Here is a 22,527-nt window from a genome sequence, read left to right on the forward strand (position 1 = left end):
TGCAATTGCATTTCCTTGTAAAACGCCATTTAATGACTTGTGTTTTCAGTGCGCCTGCTCTGAGCAAAAACCAAAAAACTTGTCATTGAACGGAATTTGCTCACAGCCGTGACAGCGGCAGTCTCCTCCCCCCGAAGAGTGGATGTGAAGACTGCGGGTCTCTCTGACATACAGGAAGAAGTTGATTAAGTGCAAAAACACAGCGCTTTTCTCAAACTCGCCTGCTTGTTTTTCCTCTTGCGCTTTCACCTTACTCGATCGACTTTGCCGAGCGGCAGATCTGGAAGAATGACGGCGAATCTGATGGCTGATGCCAAACTGGAGGCGCTGTAACGTGTGGATTTGTTCATAAATGGAAAAGCAAGAACGAGTGTGAAACATATCTTCGGTGAAAATGCCAGAGCACAGATCCAGTTTTCTTCACATTGGAGACATTGTGTCTCTGTACGCGGAAGGCTCGGTGAATGGCTTCATCAGTACTTTGGGGTACGTTCCTCCTTTCTATCTCAATTTCTAATCACTCAAGAGTCCATGGCTTAACCCTCCCGTATGCACGCTTAAAAACTGCTTTCACTTTACATCAGGCATGAACTTCTTCAAATGTATGTTTTATGCAAATCCAACAAGTGAAAACCTAAAGTGCGACCTGCGGTCAAGGCCCATCGGCGCGTAAACTGCTCCTTCTCAGGAAATTCTTCACGTTTACGCAAATCTAACAGGAATGCAAACCAGCGTGTTGCCCAGGTACGCTTCGCGAGAGGCTGCGAGCGGATTCTTGTTACTGTGGTCACCAACATATGGTTCAGGGGCCCAGAGAGAGGCACGAGGAGGTGTCAGGGTGACCAGATTGAGGGAAGAGTAGTTGTTCATTCATTTGACGTTAAGATAAGAAATGTCCAATGACCCTGAATGCCACTCCTCCTGTTAAATAGACCACGTCTAACAAAATAAATTGACACCGAGTGAAGCTCTAGGCTACCTCTTATTTGGATGATGTTCAAATATTTATAGTGTTCACTTAAATAAAGGACTAGACTCTTCCTGTTTAGGTGAAGGAATGAGTGTGCTCTATATGTTGCACATGCTTTGAAGTCATCTCTTTGCAGTCCATGTACAGATTGAAAACGAATCTGGTGGATTGCAAGATAAACATGAGAGGGTGCAAGGTGAATGTGGGGGCTAAAAAGAAGAAAAACGTTCTAAAGTCATATTAGATATTTAAAACCTTTTCACTGATTCCCGTTTGCTCTTGTCATTTATTGTTAATTTATTGGTGTTTATTGTGTCATTATAATGATATTCAGGATAATTTTTTTAAAATGAGGAAACCATTGGTTTTGACTCCTTCCTATGTTGTAGCACTTGCACTCAGTAGATTACTTATCAGTTTTACTTGGTGAAAATAAAACAGCTTTTCTTTGGAAAGCAGTGCAGAAAAAGAAGAAGCTGCACACACAGTTTGTTTGGTTGTCGCCCCTCATGAGCTGAGAGCTTCAGTGCAAGGTGAAATGCCTCGGTGGTTCCGGGTTACACTCTGGCCTCTGAGCCTGCTGAACGAGTGTGGAAACACTGATTGGCCCTGAGGAATGGCTCTGCCCCACCCATGTTCTCTCCTTTTCCCCAACTCTTCTTCTCTCTCCTTTGTCCTGCTTTAAGTCATTCCTGCCAACAGGTACCTCACATCAGATGCTCAAATAATCTGTAGAGTTTTGGAGCAAATAGAAGCCGAACTGTGTGTAACCCTTGAATGCAATGCTGTTTCCTGACTTATCTGCTGGTGTGAACTAAGCTGCTAACTGTTAAGGCGTGTGGTAATGCAAATCGAAGTGACGGCACCCTACATGGTACACAGAGGCTGTAAGTTTCAAAAAAGCAAAAGTGCACAGCAACGATTGTTCACGCCTGCTATTGTTGCAAAGGGAAAATAATTAAATTCTTATCAGCCTTTCTTAGAGACTTAGAGACTTAGAGCTTTATATTGTCATTGTGCAGTTTCTTGCACAGCGAAATTGGGTAGCTGAACCACCAAGGTGCTTTCAATAGCTCACGTAGTTTGACTGGTGCCCTGAGAATTTTATCAAGGACGCTGCTGTGCCAGAGCTCACTCAGGCCCAAAGAGAAGCAGCAAGTAAAGCAAAGAGCCTTCAAGATCCTCCCAGAGCTGCAACCCCTGTCAATGCAATTAAACCTGATCTACCCAACCGTGTCCATGTTTGCATAAAATAACATCAAATCTGTTAGTTCCACACCTGTCATTGCAAACTCTCAAAAGCTGGCTAACCTCCAAGTGACATCACCAACCTGACCTTTTAAGTCTTGCAGTTTAACTGGCAGATTTCCCATATTTTAATGTGTCGTAACAATCAGTCCAGTTTGTTGCAACTAACAGTAGAAACTGATGCATAGATGCAACACCAAAAAACCCAAACATTTTCACATTCATACCTTTTTGCCAAAAGTGAATTCATTGGAAGAGTCTGTTTAATCAGTATGTGTGTGACTCATTTAGAGTACCGTGGTATCAGCAAGTTGAAACATGCATTCGTGTTGAAATTGTTCACATGCATCCACTTTTCTTGCAGATGAGTCATTGTTCTGTTGCCCGTCGCTGTTCTTTAAAACATTTAACAGCAGTTACATAGACTTGCTGCTTTGCATTACATGCTCTCTATTTCGTTTTTTTGTCTGTGTTATTTTCTCAGTCGACTAAACACAGGCAATAGCTATAATTAGCTCCCCTGTGTCCAGCCTGCTAGATTTATCTTTGGTTCATGTTTAACTTGGTTACAGAGTGTCAGGCACTGTCAGAGTCTTTCTGTTTGTACTAACGCCCAGCTCTCTGCGGCCCTCCTTATTTATGAGCTTTCCCAGAGAGCCCTTCTCTTTAGCCAGTTAGCCTTGTGATAATTCTTCCTGTTGGGCTCTATTGTTTCTCATTTAGATGTAACTTTGATACAGTGTTGAAGGAAGCAATACACAGCCTGTAGATTGACTGATTGACTGCCGTGACTTAAAAAGGGAAATGGCTCAGCTCTCTTTAGCAAAGCTGCCAGCTTTGTATGAATTGGAGGAATTGTGCATTGCATTATGTTTCTCCCCACCGGACGGAATGAATGGATGCACTTGTGCAACTCAAAATGTGGTGCAGAGGAGATAAATGGAATGGGATGATTATGGAGTCTTTAGAAATTCATTAGCTGGTGTCATTGCCTGCAGAAAAAATGCTAGCATTTCTCTTCGGGGAAAGTGAAAGCTGTATGCATGCTACAAATACTGCAAAAAAACCATCTTTGGTAGTGTGATAATTTCCCTTACAGGCTTACTTTACATGAATTCTTCTTGCCTCAAAAGGGCCTTTTTCTCCACATGTCTCAGTTTTGCTTCTGCAGAATGTTCTGGTGCCTTTGCCCAGCAAGAAATGGAATTTCACTTTATAGTTTTAAGGCACTATATATAAAAACAAACAATGGGCAGGATACGGATTTAGATAAAATAACTAGTTCAGTAGTTTGGTAAGATCAAATATCAGAGTCTTCTTCCTTATGTACACAACAAGAGGCAAAGAAATTCACAGCTGGAACTTAAAGTTGCATTTTAGTCATAAAAGAAAAACCTGTAACTCCACAATCACTGAAATGTTATAAGCCTTCATTATTTAATGATGCTCTTTTTCTGTCGCTGCTTGCTTTTTTCCCACCGATTCAATAATGGGCTCTTAGCCATTAAGGTTTTTACAAGCACCTTCAGCCTCAGCTCTCTCTGTGCTGGCTGCTAACAAAGGTTGCCCAAATTTTGCAGTTTAAAGACGATGTGTGCAGAAGGACACTTTTAATAAAAGGGATCACTGCTTTTGCCTGCCAAAGATCTGCTTCTGGACCAATTTAAACCAGTTTAGGACACCATAGTACATAATGAATACACTTCATGGCATCAGATAACTTTAAATGGCTGTTGATGAATGTGCATTCTTATAATTGTTCTTTCCTTAATACTTTTTTTTCAATCTGAACTGGGTTCTGTTTCCTTAGTTATCAGCCATCATCAACTTCATAGCTTTAACTCTGTGCTCGTCAGATGTGTCAGAAAGGCGAGTTTTGCTGACCTGCTGTGTCCCTTAACCCTTTCAGTGAAACGTGTCTAGTGTGTGGCAAATAAAAGGCGAGGATATGGGGGAACAAGACAGTTAACTGGATGACACCTATTGAAAGCCCCCTCATCCACTCTGAACAGAAACCACATGGTTTCCCCAGGTGGAGGTGGCTCAGTGTGCACTTTATGAGCTACAAAAGACTTCACAGAGAGGCCTGATCTTCCGTGACCAATTCAATGTGCAGTCTCACAGCTTTATTTTAAATTATCCTGACACTATTTATTTTACAGTTTTAATCGGACCCATGTAAAAGTCATAGAAACTTTGACGTCAGTTTATTCTAGTTCTTTTATCTCAGCACAACACCACATTACCTATGTTGGTCAGGAAAGCAGAGATCAAAGCACTGCCAACGTGGATGAACCCCACCCAGAAACACATCCAGATAATGGGACTGCCTTGGATTAAATGGATGTGATGGAGAAGAGAGACAGTAAAGCTTTTCTTCCCATGGAGTGCTATAAACTGTCTATTCGAATCATGGTATTATTTGTAGTTTGAGATTCTGCCTTATGTATTTGCATGTGAGTGTGATATACCTTATAGTATATCACACTCACAATAATAGAGTGGTTTACTGCTTATTAAAATGCTCTCAAAGGAGTTTAAGTCCGTAATAACACACCTATAGTAATCATGTTGATGCAATTTCATGTTTGTCCTTCTCTGCAGGCTTGTCGATGATAGGTGTGTTGTCCAGCCTGAAGCTGGAGACCTGAACAACCCACCCAAAAAGTTCAGAGGTGTGTAGGATTTTACTGGTCACACTGGTTTCTGGTCATACACACACACATGGGCGGGCACACACGTGAACTTGGACTTTTCTGAGACTGCATTATGGGTTACAAATAAGCTTTGATGTGTTGAAATGACTTCAAGGCTTCAAGCTCTACATGTAGACGCTAGAGTGTCATTTTATCTGGCTCAGGTGAGTCCTGTGAGCCTCACTGCTTTTTCTTTTTTTCTCTTCTGCAGATTGCCTCTTCAAGGTATGTCCCATGAACAGATACTCGGCCCAGAAACAGTTCTGGAAGGCAAAACAAGGGAAACAAGGAAACAACACACAAGGAGAACTCTTTAAAAAGTTACAGGTATGAGGATTTTTAATTTTATGAGCATTTCAAAGCCTTAAAAGTTCTACAGAACTTTTTAACTTGTATGCAGTTGTTTTCTTTCTGCTTGTAATGGGGCTATTAGCAGAGAACAGACAGAAGAAACATGGCCACAGATGTAATGATATGATTACAAAACCTGACCAGAGTGTGACCTAGGATGTCCTTGTACCAAGTGCGCTTATAAACCCTGTTGTTCTTGAACATGGAGTTTGCTGTGGACAGACTGTTTGTAGCAGAAAACACTAATTGGGTTTATAGTGGACAGGCCGCCCCTCCCAGTCACAGCCCTCTAGGTCACACTGTTGTTGCCCATGTAAGCAATGAAGTCCCTCAGCAGGGGTACTTTCAAGAACTCAAACCAGGGACGCCGAGAAGACCGGGTACTCTGAACCGCCGTTGGGCACATGAGCTCAAATGACAATCGGGAAGCAATTATGCATGAATTTATGCCTAATTACAGTTTAAATCAGGGATGCACCAATCCAGTTTTTCCATCTAGTACAGATATCTGGACTCCGAGTGTTAAATTATTAAGCTTTATTTGTCAACGTGAGGATAAGACGCAATGTGTTATGAGTAAGCCAACATCATTATTGAGTTTAACATCACTTTGCTAATTTAACTGTAAAATACAATTTTTCTTTAGACCTCAGCGTGAGAGCCTCTACTGTGTTTTGCTGTCAGTTGAACTATTTTCTTTCCGTTGCTCCTCTGCTTGACCAGTGACACACGAAGCAGAGCAGAGAGGTTAAGAGAGCATACTTCAGTTTATTATGACCATCCAGCATATTTTTTAAAAAATGGTAGCGTAGGGTTGGTCGTTGATCTTGTGTGGACAACCTTTCCGTTTGTAAACAAAATGTGGAATGAGGAAGGATGTGTATGTAATACCTTTTTAACAATCGTCTGCTTCGTTACGCAGCATGCAGCAGAACTGGAGCAGAAGCAGAACGATTCAGAGAACAAGAAACTTCTTGGAGAAGTTGTCAAGTACAGCAGTGTTATCCAGGTAGAGATAATCTCTTAAACTATGGTGTTACACTCTGTTGTGTGCTGAGCCTACCTTTTGTTTTATTGTTTACCCAGCTTCTGTTACTGTCATCTAACCCCTGACACCTCAGGCAGGTTTCTAAAAAACAATGCTGGTATTTGATTTCACTCATTGCTGAACTCTTGCCTGCATGGTTGGATTGGGAAACCACACATTTAACTGCTGTTGTGAAAGGTACCGGCCATTGTTCCCTTACCTTAGTTAACTCGCCTTATGGATAAGCAATTTGTCTGTATTGACTCAAAGCACGGGCTAATTTAGAACCTCGTTTGTTCAGTGAATTCAGGAAATGTCTCCAAATGAAGTCAAATTAAATAACATAGTGGAGTAGCTCGTGTATCCTACAAATGAGCGGATGGCTCATTCAGTCCAGTCCTTGTACCTGAGCATTTTCAGAGGAATGTTTTTGCTTATTGTTAACACACACAGACCTATGAAGGCACCTTGTTACTTGCAGGCTCTCAAAAACACATCATTTGTCCACTTTTCTTTAGTTGAATCTAATATCAGCGTGGTGTGCAGGGTGGAGGACAAAAAGACGAGATGGCAGACCTAAAGCAGCACTGTTCTCTGAAGCATCATCAGAAATTGCACCTGCAGTATACACATTTTGCCAGATGATTATTCAGATTATAACTTAGATTTGTTGAGCAAAAATGTTAAATATTTCATGGTTTTAGCATTTTCTGGGTTTTTCTTTCTTCTGAATCATATGAATAATTTTTACATACATTTTTTACGTTGTGTTTATGTTGTTTTAGTCACCTGCTGGTTGAACATAAGAAGCATTTTCTCTGTGTAACTATGATGCAAACCTTGAGACCATTTCACTGCATATCCCTGCCTACGTTTACTTGGGAACATTTTCAAAGCAGGACTTTTTTCTTCACACTCATTCCCCCCCCCCAACAATGATAGATAAATGGTCTGAATACATCCTCCTCCACTGCTCTCCCAGTGTCTAAACTGCCTAATTTTTCTGTCTCAGCTCCTGCACATAAAGAGTAATAAGTACCTGACGGTGAATAAGCGACTCCCTGCTTTGCTTGAGAAGAATGCCATGCGGGTTTCTTTGGACCCGGCTGGAAATGAGGGCTCCTGGTTCTATATTCAGCCCTTCTGGAAGCTCCGCAGCGAAGGAGACAATGTAGGTTTCTGTCTCCTTGGCATCAGCTCTTTGTAGACATGAAGTACTGTACAAAAACTTGACATTCCCTCTGTCTAGACTGTCAGTTCATTGTTTGTCCTGTTCAAGTAACATTTCTGATTTTGTCCTTCTCCTTTGGCTTTAGCATCCTATGGTTAAAGGTATTGCTTCTGATTGTGCATGATGTGTGTACATGTGTTAGGTCTGACACAAAATACTGTGGAAAAGCATGGATGCAACACCATTTCGAATGCACGTAGACTGTCAGGTTGAGGTTAAAAATCTAGTCAGCTGGTTTGCTTTTTATCTGCTGTTTGCCACTGCTGAAATATTGTCAAATACTCCAGAACAGCACAGGCCACCTGTTTCTGATACCACAGCGTGCTTGTGTGTGGATGCTTAAGAGGAGAAACAGTTGACCGTGTAGAGTCTGTTACAGCTTTCTATTTTATGAACTAGAAAGCATGTGTTAAGTAAGCAAAGGGAAGTGCACTTTTAAGTCCTCGTGTCTTTTGAATGCTGCATTCACATCCTCTGGCCATGGTATGAATAAATCTGTTTGCTGTGAACGGCTCGACCACTCTCTCAAGTGAAGCCCAGCCTGTTTTGCTGCTGCACCCTTGACCAGAAAAAAAAATGGGGATGTTTGAAAAACCCTTTGCATGGATGCATTCTTACTTTCCTGTTAAGCTATTGGAAAACTGCAAGAAATTGACAAAACAGGGTCTCTTTTTGTAATTTGACTGTTCTATTGGTTTCAAGGTGGTGGTTGGAGACAAAGTGGTGCTGATGCCAGTGAACGCCGGACAGCCGCTTCACGCCAGTAACATTGAGCTTTTGGATAACCTTGGCTGCAAAGAGGTGAGACTAGTGCACTTGGATTGTTTTTCATCAGGAGGCACACTTGGGTATTAAAAGGAGGATGTCACATTATTACTATATCATCATAGTGATTTCGGCAGATGACTCTTATTTATCCGATTGTCTTCTACTTGTGTGCATGCCCTAGGTCAATGCTGTTAACTGCAACACCAGCTGGAAAGTCACCTTGTTCATGAAGTTTAGTGACTACAGGGACGATGTCCTAAAAGGAGTATGCTTTTTTTTTTCTCCCCCGTCTCCTCCCCTCTTTCTTTATATTCTTGTTAGCCATTATTTTTAATGGAACCACATTCATTATATGCGTCTTAAAATGTGTAACATGCAGTTTTCTGCTATGTAGCACTCATGTTTTTGTTTGCTGTCCTCTGTCAGGGAGACGTTGTGAGGTTGTTTCATGCTGAGCAGGAGAAGTTTCTAACCTGTGACGAGTACAAGGATCATCAGTACGTTTTTCTCAGGACCACACTGCGGCAGTCTGCCACCTCTGCTACCAGCTCCAAGGCTCTGTGGGAGATTGAGGTAAAGCATAGAACAGACTGAAGATGTGACCGTAGTATGTTTGGGAAATTCAGCCCCGGGGTAACTTGGCGTTCAGGGGGCAGTTTCTCCTTCTAAGTAACTGCCAGGCACGGCTTTAACAGAGTAAAATCCTGACTTGTAAACTGTGCTCAGCACAATTTGGATAAGCAGATATTAAAATTGCCATGAAAAAAGATCATTCAATCATGACTTTATGACATTATTTCCCCTTTATGTAAGACATGTGCTCGTCTTTAGTTCTGTATAAACCCGTCTGTTGTGCTGCATGTTCCTCTTTATCAGCTTGCAGTTAGTTGAAGTTCCTGTTGTCCCTCTGTTTGTGCCAGGATGTACTTCTCTTACTGTATCAGTGTCTGACATGTTGTTGCAACAGTCTGCGGAAAACAAAATATTCTTGTGTTCTTGCCAGTGTGTAAGAGATGACGCTGACTCATTCTGATACTGCGGTGCAAAATGATGTTGGCGTACCAAAAGCTTTAAAATCAAGGCATTTATGCCAGTGTGACTTTTAGTTCATAATCTTCCAGGTCATGTAACCGCACGGTGTTACATTCAGCGAATTAATCTCAATGCTTTTACACCAGCTGTCTTTTTTTTTTTTTTTTTTTTTTAAATGTGCAGATATATGTCTAAATATATGTGCAGTACTCTAATTCACATACAAGCTGTGAGCAAGATAATTAAAGCTCCTCTCAACTGCTGGACACTGAAATACATTCTTTGGAGTGATACTGTTGAAAACATGCTAATCTCTGATAAAAAAAAAAACAACTAAAGCTTCTTATTTTGTGTCCTTATGTCAGGTTGTGCACTATGACCCCTGTCGGAGCGGAGCTGGACAGTGGAACAGTCTCTTCCGCTTCAAACACCTGGCGACTGGAAATTACCTGGCAGCTGAGGTTTTTTTTTATGTTACCTGCTTTTAAAAATCAGCTGACATTAATAATCATATGGTGTTTATTGTTCAAGCTGAGTGCACCTGCTTTTCAGTTTTGAGTGAGCACAGCTGAAGAGGATTTTAGATGATGTGCTGTAGGTGGCAGTGTTCCCATTGTTATGCCCACTATCACCCGTGCGTTGCTGTTGAATAGATTGTTTTAGGTGTTGATGATGATAATGACTCTGTCATCAGAGCTTTCTAGATCTGAGGCCACTGACGGGTCATCGTCTCTCTGCAGGTAAACCCTGAATTCATACCCAAAACTGTGGAGACCAAAGGAGATGTGAATCAGGTAAACAAGCTGATTTACATGTATTATCACACCCCCTTGACATCAGACTGTGGCTTACTTTAATTTTGCTTATATATTCTTAATACTAAGGCACTGTCAGTATTAATGAATTTTAGAGCACGTTTAATTCTTGTTCTTTTTTCTAAATTCAACTGAAATAAGACGAGTTAATTAACACGAGAGAAACTTCAAACTGTGTTTTTAAGGTAAATGCGTTGCAACTTCAAACTTCTCTGTCTCCCCATTATTTGGTTATGCAATACCACCAGCTCCTTTCTCTCTTTCTCTCTCGCACACACACAAACTCTGCCAAACTCCAAATCTATATCTAGACATTTCTTTCAGCTCTTAGCGAGCTTGCACATTTGTATTCTGGCAATGCAAGGAGCATGCACACCAACTCTCTCAGTCTCGCACACTTTCTCATGCACATGCTGAATTTCAGACACACGGGGGGCTCCTTACATAACGTCTGGGTGTGTGGGGGTGCCCTGCGAGAGGGGATGGAGGGGAGGCAGACGTGCTGTCTGCTCTGCTCCACTCGGCTGTGCTAAGCTGGTGGGGTGAGTCACTAGCAGAGCGGAGGGGGAGGTGGAGGAGGGGAGGAGGAGAGTGGGAGGATGGAGAAGCTGAGGCATGGAGGCAGCTCCGGGGAGCTTCCCATTGACATGCAGAGAACAGTGGGAGAAATTAACCCTCACCATTATCTGCAGTATCTGCGCTCTTTAGGAGCCTAAGTACTGCAGTGTCTGACACAACACACGGAGAAGTCCCGGCTCTTTGTGTTTTCGGTGTAATTTGTACTCAATTAATCAACATTAGGTCTTATTTAGGTGTATGCATGGAAAAACACAACAACTTGACACTAGGTATGTCAGTGCAGAGCCAATACTTACAATTTTATTTCAGCGTGGCTGAATATTTACTGTGCAGCCGGATGTACTGGATCTTTTTTCCATTGGGTATGCGAGTACAATTTGAATTATTGCCTTGGGATGTTGGTAGATTTGCTAGATTGCACATGAGGAGAACAACAAAAAGTTTTTTACTGCCTTCAGTGCTAAACTGTTTATCAGATCAATCAAAAGTTTTTACATGGGTGGAAAAATTGTAGAGTCAACGAAACGCTTGAATCAAACTTTCTGTTTAATCTTGTAATCCGAAGTTTTTTTGAGTGCAGCTACAGAAAAGAAGATTTTTTTTAATTGAAATAATCTGAATTACTGTCATTGATTTGTTTTTTCTCATCGCTATTTTCACAAAACCAGACTACCTTTTTTGCACTCGCACTTTAGGTTTTCGTTTAATTTAGGTTCCCAGTGAACTATGTTTGCAGAGGACGTGAGCTGCAGTCGGAGTATGTAGCAGGTGGAGGAATGCACTGGCGAGAAGAGGAATGAAACACATGGGTGTGAATGAGATGGGGGGAGATAAGGGAATGATAAAGATTTGAGGAGTGGAAGTAGTGAAGGTGGATTAGTTTAAATTCCTGAAATTACAGCGAACAAGAGAGGTGAAGAAAAGGGTGCGGAGGAGGGTGAAAAGGTGGAAATAAGTGTACAGGGAGATTTGTGACAGAAGGATAGTGAAAGGGAAGGTTTTCAACATATAGTGAGACCTGCTATGATGTATGACTTAGAGATGTGACACTAACAAAAAAACAGGAGGCTGAGCATGAGGTAGTAGACTTAAAAATGCTAAGATTTTTTCCTCTGGTGATGAACGGGAGTAAGAGGATTAGAAATTAGTATTTTGGAGGGGCGGGTCTGGTTACAGAGGTGACGCTGAGATGAATATGGAGCTGCCAGGCAAGAGGAAAAGAGGAGGTTCATGGATGTAGTGAAGCAAGACATGCAAAGGGTTGGTGTAACAGAGGAGGATGCTAGAGATGTTGTGATATGGAGGCAAATGATCCACTGTGGCGACCCCTAAAAAAGGAGCAACTGAAAGAAGTAGTAGTTAAAGATAATGACTTTGAATGGTAGTGAAGTGTAGAAAAAATAGGAAAGTGCAGGAAAGCAGGATAAAAATAACATTGTGATTTGATGCATGCTCAATCATCCAGGTAGGTAAATCTCCAAAAGTTGATTCAGTTCATCCGGACGTAGCGTTTTGTGGGAGAAACGTTTCGTCACTCATCCAAGTGACTTCTTCAGATTAAGGAACTGACCTCCCAGCCCATTGTTCCTTCAGTGGGCTGGTTTCAGTCATTGTGCAAATGTACTGTTTATAAGATTTGGGGAAACCTGCAGTCAGCTGAGACTGAAGAAGTCACTTGGATGAGTGACTAAACATTTCTCCCACAAAACGCTACGTCCAGATGAACAGAATCAACTTTTGGAGAACATCGTGATTTACATACATGAAGTCACTCAATACACTTGAGAGTTACCAGTCCGATCCAGAGCCTGTTAGCCTGTTAATTACTTTGTGTATAATGTCATAAAAAAACAGTTTTTCTTTCCTGTGCAACTCCACTGTATGTATGCAATATTACATGCTGTATTTAAAAGCAATCATGAGTAGCTGGAACTAGCATTAACCCAAAAAACAAGCAAACCAAAAAAACTTGAACAATTTGAGTCACTAAAAGTTTAAAACTTTTCAGTCAATTTTCTTTTGACTTTTAGACGTTTGAGCAACAAAAATAAGCATTTTGATGCAATGGTTCAGGAGGATAATTTGCACAATAACCCCGTTAACCTGTGTATTAATGAGTTGCACTCTGTACGACTTTCTTCAATTGACCCATTTGCGTAGCCGAGCTCTGCAGAGAGATTCTTTTTTTTCTCAAGTTAAACCAGCATCGACTCTGCGCTTGCTGTGCTGTGTTGAGTCTGATAGTTGAAACAGACTCTGACTGACGAGTAACTTGCCTGTGCCATATAAGCTTTTAAACTGCACACACAAATGTTTACTTCCTTTGTTTTTGTGGGTGTGTATGTGCGTGTGTACGCTTCAGAATGAGACCGATATTGTGTACTCGAAGAAGAAGAATCAAGCAGCAGAAAGGATTGCTTTCACCTTGGTTTCTGTTCCTCATGGGAATGACATTTCATCTCTGTTTGAGCTGGATGCCACCACTCTGCAGCGTGCCGACTGTCTCGTGCCCAGGTCAGTTATTCCCACGCGAGGCAACGCTAAAGAAAATAGGTCACAGCTTTAACTTCCACAGGAGGCTCACAGTAGCTCATGTCAGAAAATCTTCCATTTCTAATTCTAACTTCTGACCCTTTTTCTTGAGATTACTTAAATTTTGTTGTTAGTAATAATTATAGTGACTCATGGGGGATGGAGTAAAACAGCGTTATTAAAGGTTATTCCAGTTCACAATAAGTGGAACACATTCTAGGTTAATGTCTGTAAATTGTAAAAAAAAAAATCAATCACAAACCATTGGAGTAAAAGTTGGAATAGCTGTTAAAAAACAGAAATTTTAGCTTTGTAATGGGAATTTGTGACTTTCAGTATCCCAAAGTCTTGCTGCTGCTAAAAATAACAATTTAAGAATGGATGTAGGTTAATTGACTTTACTGGATGGATCACTTTTAATTATTTTACCGCAGATAAATAATTAACTGACATTCATGCTGTGAATAAATTGTCCTTCCTCAGAAACTCCTATGTAAGACTTAGACACCTGTGCACCAACACCTGGGTGACCAGCACCAACGTCCCCATTGATGCAGATGAGGAGCGTCCAGTTATGCTCAAGGTCTGAATATGGCCACACTCACACACTCGCACTAACCCTGGATAGATTACTTAACATATTTTTTTGGCTGTCACAATAGATTGGCACCTGTTCTACTAAAGAGGACAAAGAAGCGTTCGCCATTGTGTCTGTTCCCCTATCAGAGGTCAGAGACTTGGACTTTGCTAATGATGCAAACAAAGTCTTGGAGTCCACTGTGAAGAAGTGTTTCAACGCCAGTATTACTCAAAATGAGAGGAGGTATAGAAAAGCAAGCACCGCGACACACGTAACACCAGATGATGTGCGTACTTCATGTTCTGATGTAATATTTCATTCGTGCATATTTCAGGTTTGTGACTAAGCTTTTGGAGGACCTGGTTTACTTTGTGTGTGTGGTGCCCAACAACGGAGAGGACGTTCTGTCTGTGGTCACATCCACGCCCAACCGGGAGCGGCAGAAACTCATGCGGGAACAAAACATCCTTGCCCAGGTCAGGAATATGTAAACACAGGTGCTGATTGGTACTAAGTATTAAAAAAGACCCCGGTGCAAAAGTCTACTGCAACGAATGATACAGCTAAATTACAATAAAAACATTTTGTGTTCCGTTCTTTATCAGTGCATTGTGGTTTTTGCTTGTCTAGATATTTGGCATCCTGAAGGCTTCATTTACAGATAGTGGCGACGGGCCAATGCTAAGGTTGGAGGAACTGGGAGACCAGCGCTATGCTCACTACAAGTATATGTTCAGCCTGTGCTACAGGATCCTACGCCACTCCCAACAGGACTATCGCAAGAACCAGGTATGTTGTCATGCTGTATATAAGTTGCTGTTTTTGGGTTTGATCAGCTAACCAGTGCGGGGAAAATAATAAAATAATAAAATCATGTAGCAACAAAGTCTCTGGCACTTTGTTGATTTATTTTATTTTATTTTTTTTTTCAGGCCAGGAAAGTTGTTCCCTGGCCTCCATACAAGCTGATATTGAGTTTTCATTGAGTTGTCATCAGGGTCATTAACAGTGTCAATAAGATGTGAGGTAGCTAAGGATAGAGGTGGCTTTTGACTGAAACCAGTATAGATTCTGCCAGATGGTCTGAAAAAATCTATTGGGGACCCCAACTGATGTGTTAATGGTCGCAATCGAAGTAGTAGGTCTCAAAAAAAAAAAAAAATACATGGCAACATTCAGTCAACAATTGTGCTATGATGATCAAAACAGCAAAATGTATGAAAACATTCCCTTCTTTAATTTTATTGCAAATCCAGTTTTTTATTTATTATTATTTATTTTAATAAAACAAAAGTCCTTTGGTGAGTCTCACCCACACACATATATATACACACACACACTTTTATTTCACCACGTTCTGCATTACGAGTGCTGATAAACGCATGTTTGTTTCCTCATGCAGGAATATATAGCCAAAAAATTCACAATCATGCAGTCTCAGATCGGGTATGAGATTCTGGCTGAAGACACGATCACTGCACTGGTGCACAACAACCGCAAGCTGCTGGAAAAACACATTACAGCCAGAGAGATTGAGACCTTTGTCAACCTGCTGAGGCGCAACAGAGAACCCAGGTCAGTCAAGCAGACCTCCCAAATATTAGACAACCCCAGGGAACAATTACATGGAGGGAAAAAAATGCTGGAAAAGTGTTAAATTAGTTCAAATCTTTCTTCCAGCTGCTGCTTACTTACTTGATATCTTTTATTTCTTCTATTTTTATATATACTGGTTAATCTTAAATGTAAATATATATTTGAACAAACCTCGGCATTTCATGTCTGCTCTGCTTTGCACAGATTTCTGGACTATTTGTCTGATCTTTGTGTGTCCAACAAGACGGCCATCCCCATCACACAAGAGCTTATCTGTAAATTCATGCTGAATCCTTCCAATGCAGATATCCTCATCCAGACCAAGTGAGTCACACCTGGTGATTGTTATATTTTAAAATGTCCCGAACCATTAAAAAAAAAAAAAAATTCCAATATGTGATGCCTTTGCACAGCGTGCGAGACTGCCGTTTCCTCCAGAGCATCTACCTCTTGTGAAATGTATATTTTCAGCAGCAGCAGCTCTACATCAGTGTGTAAAGTGAGCAGTTTTTCTAGCTACTACTTAATGTCTCACTCGCTCCTTTATCCTTCCAAGACTAATCTCAAACATAGAGTCCAGCAACCTGGAGTCCTCTCTGATACAAGAAGAGGGGGAGGAGGAGGAGGTTTGGCTCTATTGGATCGACAGCAACAAGGAGCCTCATGGCAAATCCATCCGCCACATGGCCCAGGATGCTAAGGCCAGCCACAAGTGTGATGCCGAGATCATTACCTACTACAGGTCTCTTTAACATTCAGTTCCACAAATGCGTGCACAGAAACTATTTTCCCCTTTTTCTGACAATTTCTTCTTCTACTCCACAGATACCAGTTAAACCTGTTTGCTAAAATGTGTCTGGACCGACAGTACCTAGCCATCAACCAGATCTCCAGTCAGCTATCTGTGGATCTGCTCCTGCGGTGCATGTATGACGACTGCCTGCCCTACAACCTCAGAGCCTCCTTTTGCCGCCTCATGTTGCATATGCATGTGGATCGTGACCCACAGGAGTCCGTGGTTCCTGTGCGCTATGCCCGCCTCTGGACCGAGATCCCCTCCAAGATCAACATTAATGAGTGAGCATCTACGTGTTGGGTTATATGTGTTTACAAGTACAATTTGTGAGTGACTACATGTAGATTTTAATGGCTTCAACAGGTTTGAGTATGAGTCAACTGACAGCTCAACGGAGGAAATGAAGAAGAAGTTTGCTCCAACTATGGAGTTTGTGGAAGAATATCTTAAGGATGTGCTAAACCAGGCTCATCCTTTTGAGGAAAAAGCTAAGAATGAACTCACATTGGAGGTAGGATAAACAAAACTTCAGATATAACTTTGGCATGTTTTTTTTTTTCATTTACTGGTTTTATTGGGTTGTTTTAATGATGGATCATGTTTGATTTCTCTTTCAGGTGGTGAACCTGGCTCGAAATCTGGTTTACTTTGGTTTTTATAGCTTTAGTGAGTTGCTGCGCCTCACGCGCACTCTGCTGTCCATCTTGGATTTTGTCCAGTACCCGGCCAGCCCCTTGAACAAGCTCAGCAAAGGCCCAGAGGCTGGCGGTTAGTGCAGTTATGTGTTTAAATTACTGTATGTGTGTCTTTGAATTTTTTTTTAATCTAAATTTAAAAAATGCAGAGAACAGAGGAAATGACAGATCTGCTCATGCAATGCAGATAGAATTTAAACAAAAATTAAAACTTTTAAGATTGGTGAACAGACTGGTAGATACAAATGGTGTTGAGGTTTAATGACATGAAAACACTAACTATATATTAACTTTTCTTCAGCTGGAGAAACATCTGGGTCATCTACGATGCTGTGAAAAAGTTTTTGCCCCTTTCCTTTTTTCATAGGTTTTCAGAATATCTGTCACCCCTTATATTTTAAACAACTTGTAAAATCAAACAAAGATAACCAGTTTAAATAGAAAATGCAGTTTTTAAATTATGATTTTAATTAACTGAGTGGAGAAAAAGATATCCAAACCCACCTGCCCTGTGTGAAAAAGCAATTGCCACCTAAGCCTAATAACTGGTTTTGCCACTCTTTGCAACAAGAGCTGCAATCAAGTGTTTGCGATACCTGCCAAAAAAAAAAAGGGGTTTATCACAGTTAATTCATGATTCATGATTTGTCATTAATGTGACTATATGTGAAAAAGTAATTCATTTATTATTCATTACTTTTTCACATGGGGCAGGTAGGTTTGGATAGCTTAAAGTTTTATGATGTGAAATGTGACAAATATGCTGAAAACACTAAGAAATCAAGAAGAGGCAAATACTTTTTCATAGCTGTGTAGCATTTTATTTCTCTTGACTTTCCTAGCTTTTAATGAACGTAATCTAACTTCAATTGACTTGACACACACAAACACATAATGAGACATGTATAAATCTTATTTTCTTTAGGCAACAATGTCCTGCGAACGATCCACGGTGTTGGTGAAATGATGACTCAGATGGTGATGAGTCGAGGTGTGCCACACATCCTCCCTGACTCTCCTCCTTCTCTACGCTATGGGAAGGTGCTCTTCCTGCCTGAAAATGAGGATTTGATGGTGATGGACACAAAACTAAAGATCATCGAGATCCTGCAAGTCAGTGGCACTTCTATATGTTCTGCTTACCATCACTGCTGCATTTTCTTTTTCCAGTGCTTGACACTTTTTTTGTGAACTTTGTTTTTTTCTGACAGTTCATCTTGAGTGTGAGGTTGGATTACAGGATCACATACTTACTGTCGATCTACAAGAAAGCGTTTGGGGACAGGGCCTTAACTGACAGCTCGATGTCTTTGGCCGATGTGCCTCCAATAACACGTGAGACTTTCCTCTCTTACCGTGCAAATGCAGAAAAGTTATTTATTACATTATCCTGTGTTGATTACTGCAGTCTGCTCACGTCACTTTTTCTTTCATTTTATTTTTGTCTTCAGCTTGTGAACCTGACATAGATGAGATTGTACAAAAAGCAGAGAGCATGTTTGTAGAAAGGTAGGTGAACATGTGCCTATTTATTGACTCCGCATGATTTGTTAGGGCATTTATGCCTTTATTAGATTGACAGTAGAGACAGACAGGAAATGTATGCCAGTGTTTTTTAATATGCTTTCAAACATTCAGATAAAGCAAATTAAAATTTAAATATGCACAGCTCTGACTTCAGCTCTGAGTGGAGCGCGGTGGAGCTGGACGGTGAGGATGGCCGGACATTTTTGAAGGTTCTGATCTATCTCATCATGCAAGATTACCCCCCACTGGTATCTGGGTCTCTGCAGCTCCTCTTTAAACACTTCAGTCAGAGATCTGAGGTGCTGGAGGCCTTCAAACAGGTAACAACAAAGCAGTTGCACTTTCTGAGTTAAGCGATTATTTTTTTCAGTACTGGTTGATGTAATCAGTTTGGAGGAGGAGTGTTCTCTAAAGAGCCAACAGCTCTAAAATGCATCACTAAGAGATTCCTCAGATGAAAAAAAAACTGCCTCAGAGCCAGTTTGACTCCAAAGTGGTACACAGAGACTTATTAGAAGATAGAAATTTCTTTTGGTTATACATATTTTAGGAATATCCCTGACTGACTCTTCATTGTGCGCATGTGTGTCTTAGGTGCAGCTGCTCGTGTCAGAGCAGGATGTAGAGAACTACAAGCAGATCAAGTCGGATCTGGACCAGCTGCGTCTGACCGTTGAGAAGTCAGAGCTGTGGGTGGAGAAGAGTGTAGTCTACACCGGTGAAGAACTTGCTGCCAAGATGGCCAAAGAGCCAAACACTGAGGTGCTGTGCTCGTATTTAAAAGTAAAGCATCTAGAAGCAACATCTAAAAGTAACGTTTTAGAATTGGATATGACATTTTCAGCTCTCTCAGAAATTACTGTTTGTGTTAAATGGGCCATCAGTAATTCTTCTGCACTGTAAATGGTTTCGATGATTGTTGTTTTTTCTTCACAGCTAATGAAAAAGTCCAACTGTTCTGTTAGCTTAATTAGTAAAAAATGTCTGACTTCACAGGGAACTGCATTTAGGCACTTGTGTGTGACAAATTTTTATTTTTACTGTTATTTTTAGAGCATCTCCGTGAGTGCTGGAAGTCTTTGAACACACTTTAATAACTCACTGAGATGGGATAAGATTGTTTCATATTAAAAACAGACCTGTTTTAAAGTGGACATTGAGCACAACTGTTTTCACATGTCTCATGTCTCTCTCAGGAGGCTGTTCTGAGCCCAGTGCAGGATGGGGAAAGTAAACCTCAGATTGACGGTAACAAGGCAAACAACTATAAAATAGTAAAAGAGGTGCGCTGCACATCCTTATCTCAAGTGTGTTCCTGTAAAATGTCTGTTGGGCTCTTGTGCATCTGAGAAAAAAATTTGTGGGTCTCATCTATAGATCCTGCTGCGGCTCAGTAAGCTGTGTTACGGCAACAAGAAGAGTCGCGTGCAGCAGCAGAGGCTGCTGAAGAACATGGGAGCTCATACAGTGGTGCTGGACCTGCTGCAGATCCCTTATGAGAAGGTAAGCCGTGTACACAACAGCCAGTTCAATGATTTTCTGCTTCACTCTGTGTGCAACATAGTTACTGGATGTCTTCCTGATTCTCTAATCATCTTTTATTTCCCCGGTGCCATGTTCTCACAGAGTGATGACAAGATGAATGACATCATGACCCTGGCACATACATTTCTCCAAAACTTTTGCAAAGGAAACCATCAGAATCAAGTTCTCCTACATAAACAGCTGAACCTCTTCCTCACTCCAGGGGTGTGTAGACATGACTATCCTCCACTTTTTCTCATGCTGGCATACCTTTGGGTGCCCTCTTTCTAGTAGTGCGACAGCCGTATGGTTTCTTTTGATGAATGATTCAGTGTGCCGTTTAAGTGAACGTTATCATCTTCACAACTTCTGCTTTTCTCCAGCTGCTGGAAGCTGAGACGATGCGCCACATCTTTATGAACAACTACCAGCTGTGCAATGAGATCAGTGAGCGGGTGGTCCATCATTTTGTCCACTGCATCGAAACGCACGGAAGACATGTTCAGTACCTCAAGTTTTTGCAAACCATTGTGAAGGCTGATACAAAATATGTAAAGAAATGTCAGGACAAAGTCATGACAGAGGTTTGTTTTTATTGTTTGTTTTTTGTGTGAAAAATGGGAAAAAATAATCTTATGAACAGGAAACACTCATGTGGAAGTTCTCCAAATCAGTTATCATGTATTTTTCTTAATAACTGCAGCCACTCATCTAACTGGTTATTTAAATTTAACATGTGACAGATTGTTATTACTAATCATAACATTTCATGTTTGGTTTTCACTGAACTTGAGAAGATGAGAATACTTGCGCACTACACAAAGAATCAATTATAAATTGAAAGGCTTTTTTTGATGCTTACTTTTAAATGAATGCCGGTGTGCGAGACTCTTCCTTAAACCTTTCTTCTTCTTGGGTTCTCTGTTTGCGTTTCCAGCTGGTGAACGCTGGTGAGGACGTGCTGGTGTTCTACAACGACCGCTCGTCTTTCCAGGTGTTGTTGCAAATGATGGGTTCTGAGCGGGAGCGGGCCGATGAGTATGGAGCTCTGGCGTATCATAACACACTCGTGGAGCTGCTGGCTGCCTGTACCGAGGGAAAGAACGTCTACACTGAGCTGAAATGCAATTCCCTGCTGCCGCTGGATGACATTGTTAAAGTTGTCACTGATGTGAATTGCATACCAGAGGTAGTGACCAGATAGTTTTACGACACAATAAGAATACACATTGAGGTGTAGGGTAAAGATAAATAATATCGCCATCCTTCTGTAAAGACATTTTTGGTTATGTTTCAGTGCTGTGTGCCTTCAAAAACTAATTGGACATTGCTTTTTCTAATTTCTCGCCCTAAGGTCAAAACTGCTTATGTGAACTTTGTGAATCACTGCTATGTGGACACAGAGGTCGAAATGAAGGAGATCTACACCTCCTCCCATATCTGGAAGCTCTTTGATAATTTCCTGGTGGACATGGCCAGTGTAAGTCAGGTTCATTCACCTCTTTTTCTTTCCTTATGAGCCTGTGTATGTGTCAAGACTATTGCATAAGAAATGATAATAGACATATTCCTCTTCATGATTTTTGTAATTTAGGTGTGCAACACTACAACGGAGCGTAGCCATGCAGATCTAGCCCTGGAGAAGTATGTGACGGAGACGGTGATGGCCATTGTCAAGGGTTTCTTCAGCTCTCAGTTCTCTGTTAATCACTCTAACCTACAGGTATCTCTTCACCCCTGACAAGCATGCAAATGTCATGGATTTGGATAACTTTATGGTGAACATATTTAATAAAGATTGAGTTTGTTTTTTTTTAGCAGTAATGCAGTAATGACCTCAGAGACATTCAATTTTCAAGTCATGCCATCTGATTGTTCCTCTGTATTTCTCTGTGGTTATGCCTTTTTAAGTTAAAGCATCCTGCTAGTTCTTCTTCTTCTTTTATTTAACATGTAGACAAACCAGTCTATCTTCATCAAGCTCCTCCAGTCAGCCTTCCGGATTTACAACTGCACATGGCTCAGCTCAGCTCAGAAGGCTAATATTGAGAGTTGTATCAAAACACTGTCCGATGTGGGTGAGTGATGCAACTTTGCTCTTCAGCCTCGATAGGAGATGGTTTCATTACTTCACATTCACTGTATATTTAAAAAGTTTTAATCCATATCTTACAGTGCATATGCTGATCTGAATTTTTACCAATATTTATTGCTGTAATGTTGCTTTTCAATTGTCCTTTATTTTACTTATTATATGACATAATCGTGTGCAGCACAGTTCCATTGTCCTTTGCTGGATCAGCCAAAGTTAGGCTTTGGTTGCATTTGAGGTTGAAACACATTTGAAAAAGAGATCTTTCACAACACCTCCACGCAGTCCTATAAAAACTAAGTACACCCTGTGACTCAGTAGCTTGAGGAACCGCTTTTAGCAGCTATACCTTGAAGTAACTAGTTTCTGTATGACTTTAACAATCTCTGACATCATTGTGGAAGAATTTTGCCCCGTTCTTTTTTTTTTTTTTTTTTTTTTACAGTGTTGCTTCACTCCATTGACGTT

The 22,527-nt window shown here is 41.0% G+C and overlaps 1 protein-coding gene across 1 annotated transcript in view; it reads left to right on the forward strand.

Moving 5' to 3' along the window:
• Nucleotides 1-140: 140 nt before the first annotated feature.
• itpr2 (inositol 1,4,5-trisphosphate receptor, type 2) overlaps nucleotides 141-22,527 on the forward strand; it is a 63,958-nt gene continuing 41,571 nt past the window's right edge. The window contains exons 1-34 of the mRNA XM_026176344.2: nucleotides 141-486; nucleotides 4,823-4,893; nucleotides 5,126-5,241; nucleotides 6,188-6,274; nucleotides 7,305-7,463; nucleotides 8,226-8,324; nucleotides 8,473-8,556; nucleotides 8,718-8,864; nucleotides 9,689-9,784; nucleotides 10,064-10,117; nucleotides 13,080-13,231; nucleotides 13,733-13,832; nucleotides 13,912-14,072; nucleotides 14,164-14,305; nucleotides 14,460-14,618; nucleotides 15,232-15,404; nucleotides 15,630-15,749; nucleotides 15,982-16,167; nucleotides 16,251-16,502; nucleotides 16,585-16,732; nucleotides 16,839-16,989; nucleotides 17,842-18,029; nucleotides 18,128-18,251; nucleotides 18,368-18,425; nucleotides 18,586-18,763; nucleotides 19,038-19,205; nucleotides 19,640-19,726; nucleotides 19,821-19,946; nucleotides 20,070-20,192; nucleotides 20,351-20,551; nucleotides 20,905-21,156; nucleotides 21,322-21,447; nucleotides 21,562-21,690; nucleotides 21,925-22,045. Coding sequence (XP_026032129.1) covers nucleotides 395-486; nucleotides 4,823-4,893; nucleotides 5,126-5,241; nucleotides 6,188-6,274; nucleotides 7,305-7,463; nucleotides 8,226-8,324; nucleotides 8,473-8,556; nucleotides 8,718-8,864; nucleotides 9,689-9,784; nucleotides 10,064-10,117; nucleotides 13,080-13,231; nucleotides 13,733-13,832; nucleotides 13,912-14,072; nucleotides 14,164-14,305; nucleotides 14,460-14,618; nucleotides 15,232-15,404; nucleotides 15,630-15,749; nucleotides 15,982-16,167; nucleotides 16,251-16,502; nucleotides 16,585-16,732; nucleotides 16,839-16,989; nucleotides 17,842-18,029; nucleotides 18,128-18,251; nucleotides 18,368-18,425; nucleotides 18,586-18,763; nucleotides 19,038-19,205; nucleotides 19,640-19,726; nucleotides 19,821-19,946; nucleotides 20,070-20,192; nucleotides 20,351-20,551; nucleotides 20,905-21,156; nucleotides 21,322-21,447; nucleotides 21,562-21,690; nucleotides 21,925-22,045 — 4,630 coding nt within the window. The 5' untranslated portion in view covers nucleotides 141-394. The remainder of the gene's footprint in view (nucleotides 487-4,822; nucleotides 4,894-5,125; nucleotides 5,242-6,187; nucleotides 6,275-7,304; nucleotides 7,464-8,225; nucleotides 8,325-8,472; nucleotides 8,557-8,717; nucleotides 8,865-9,688; nucleotides 9,785-10,063; nucleotides 10,118-13,079; nucleotides 13,232-13,732; nucleotides 13,833-13,911; nucleotides 14,073-14,163; nucleotides 14,306-14,459; nucleotides 14,619-15,231; nucleotides 15,405-15,629; nucleotides 15,750-15,981; nucleotides 16,168-16,250; nucleotides 16,503-16,584; nucleotides 16,733-16,838; nucleotides 16,990-17,841; nucleotides 18,030-18,127; nucleotides 18,252-18,367; nucleotides 18,426-18,585; nucleotides 18,764-19,037; nucleotides 19,206-19,639; nucleotides 19,727-19,820; nucleotides 19,947-20,069; nucleotides 20,193-20,350; nucleotides 20,552-20,904; nucleotides 21,157-21,321; nucleotides 21,448-21,561; nucleotides 21,691-21,924; nucleotides 22,046-22,527) is intronic.

Source organism: Astatotilapia calliptera, chromosome 7 (genome assembly GCF_964374335.1).
Source record: "Astatotilapia calliptera chromosome 7, fAstCal68.1, whole genome shotgun sequence".
Taxonomy (NCBI): Eukaryota; Metazoa; Chordata; class Actinopteri; order Cichliformes; family Cichlidae; genus Astatotilapia; species Astatotilapia calliptera.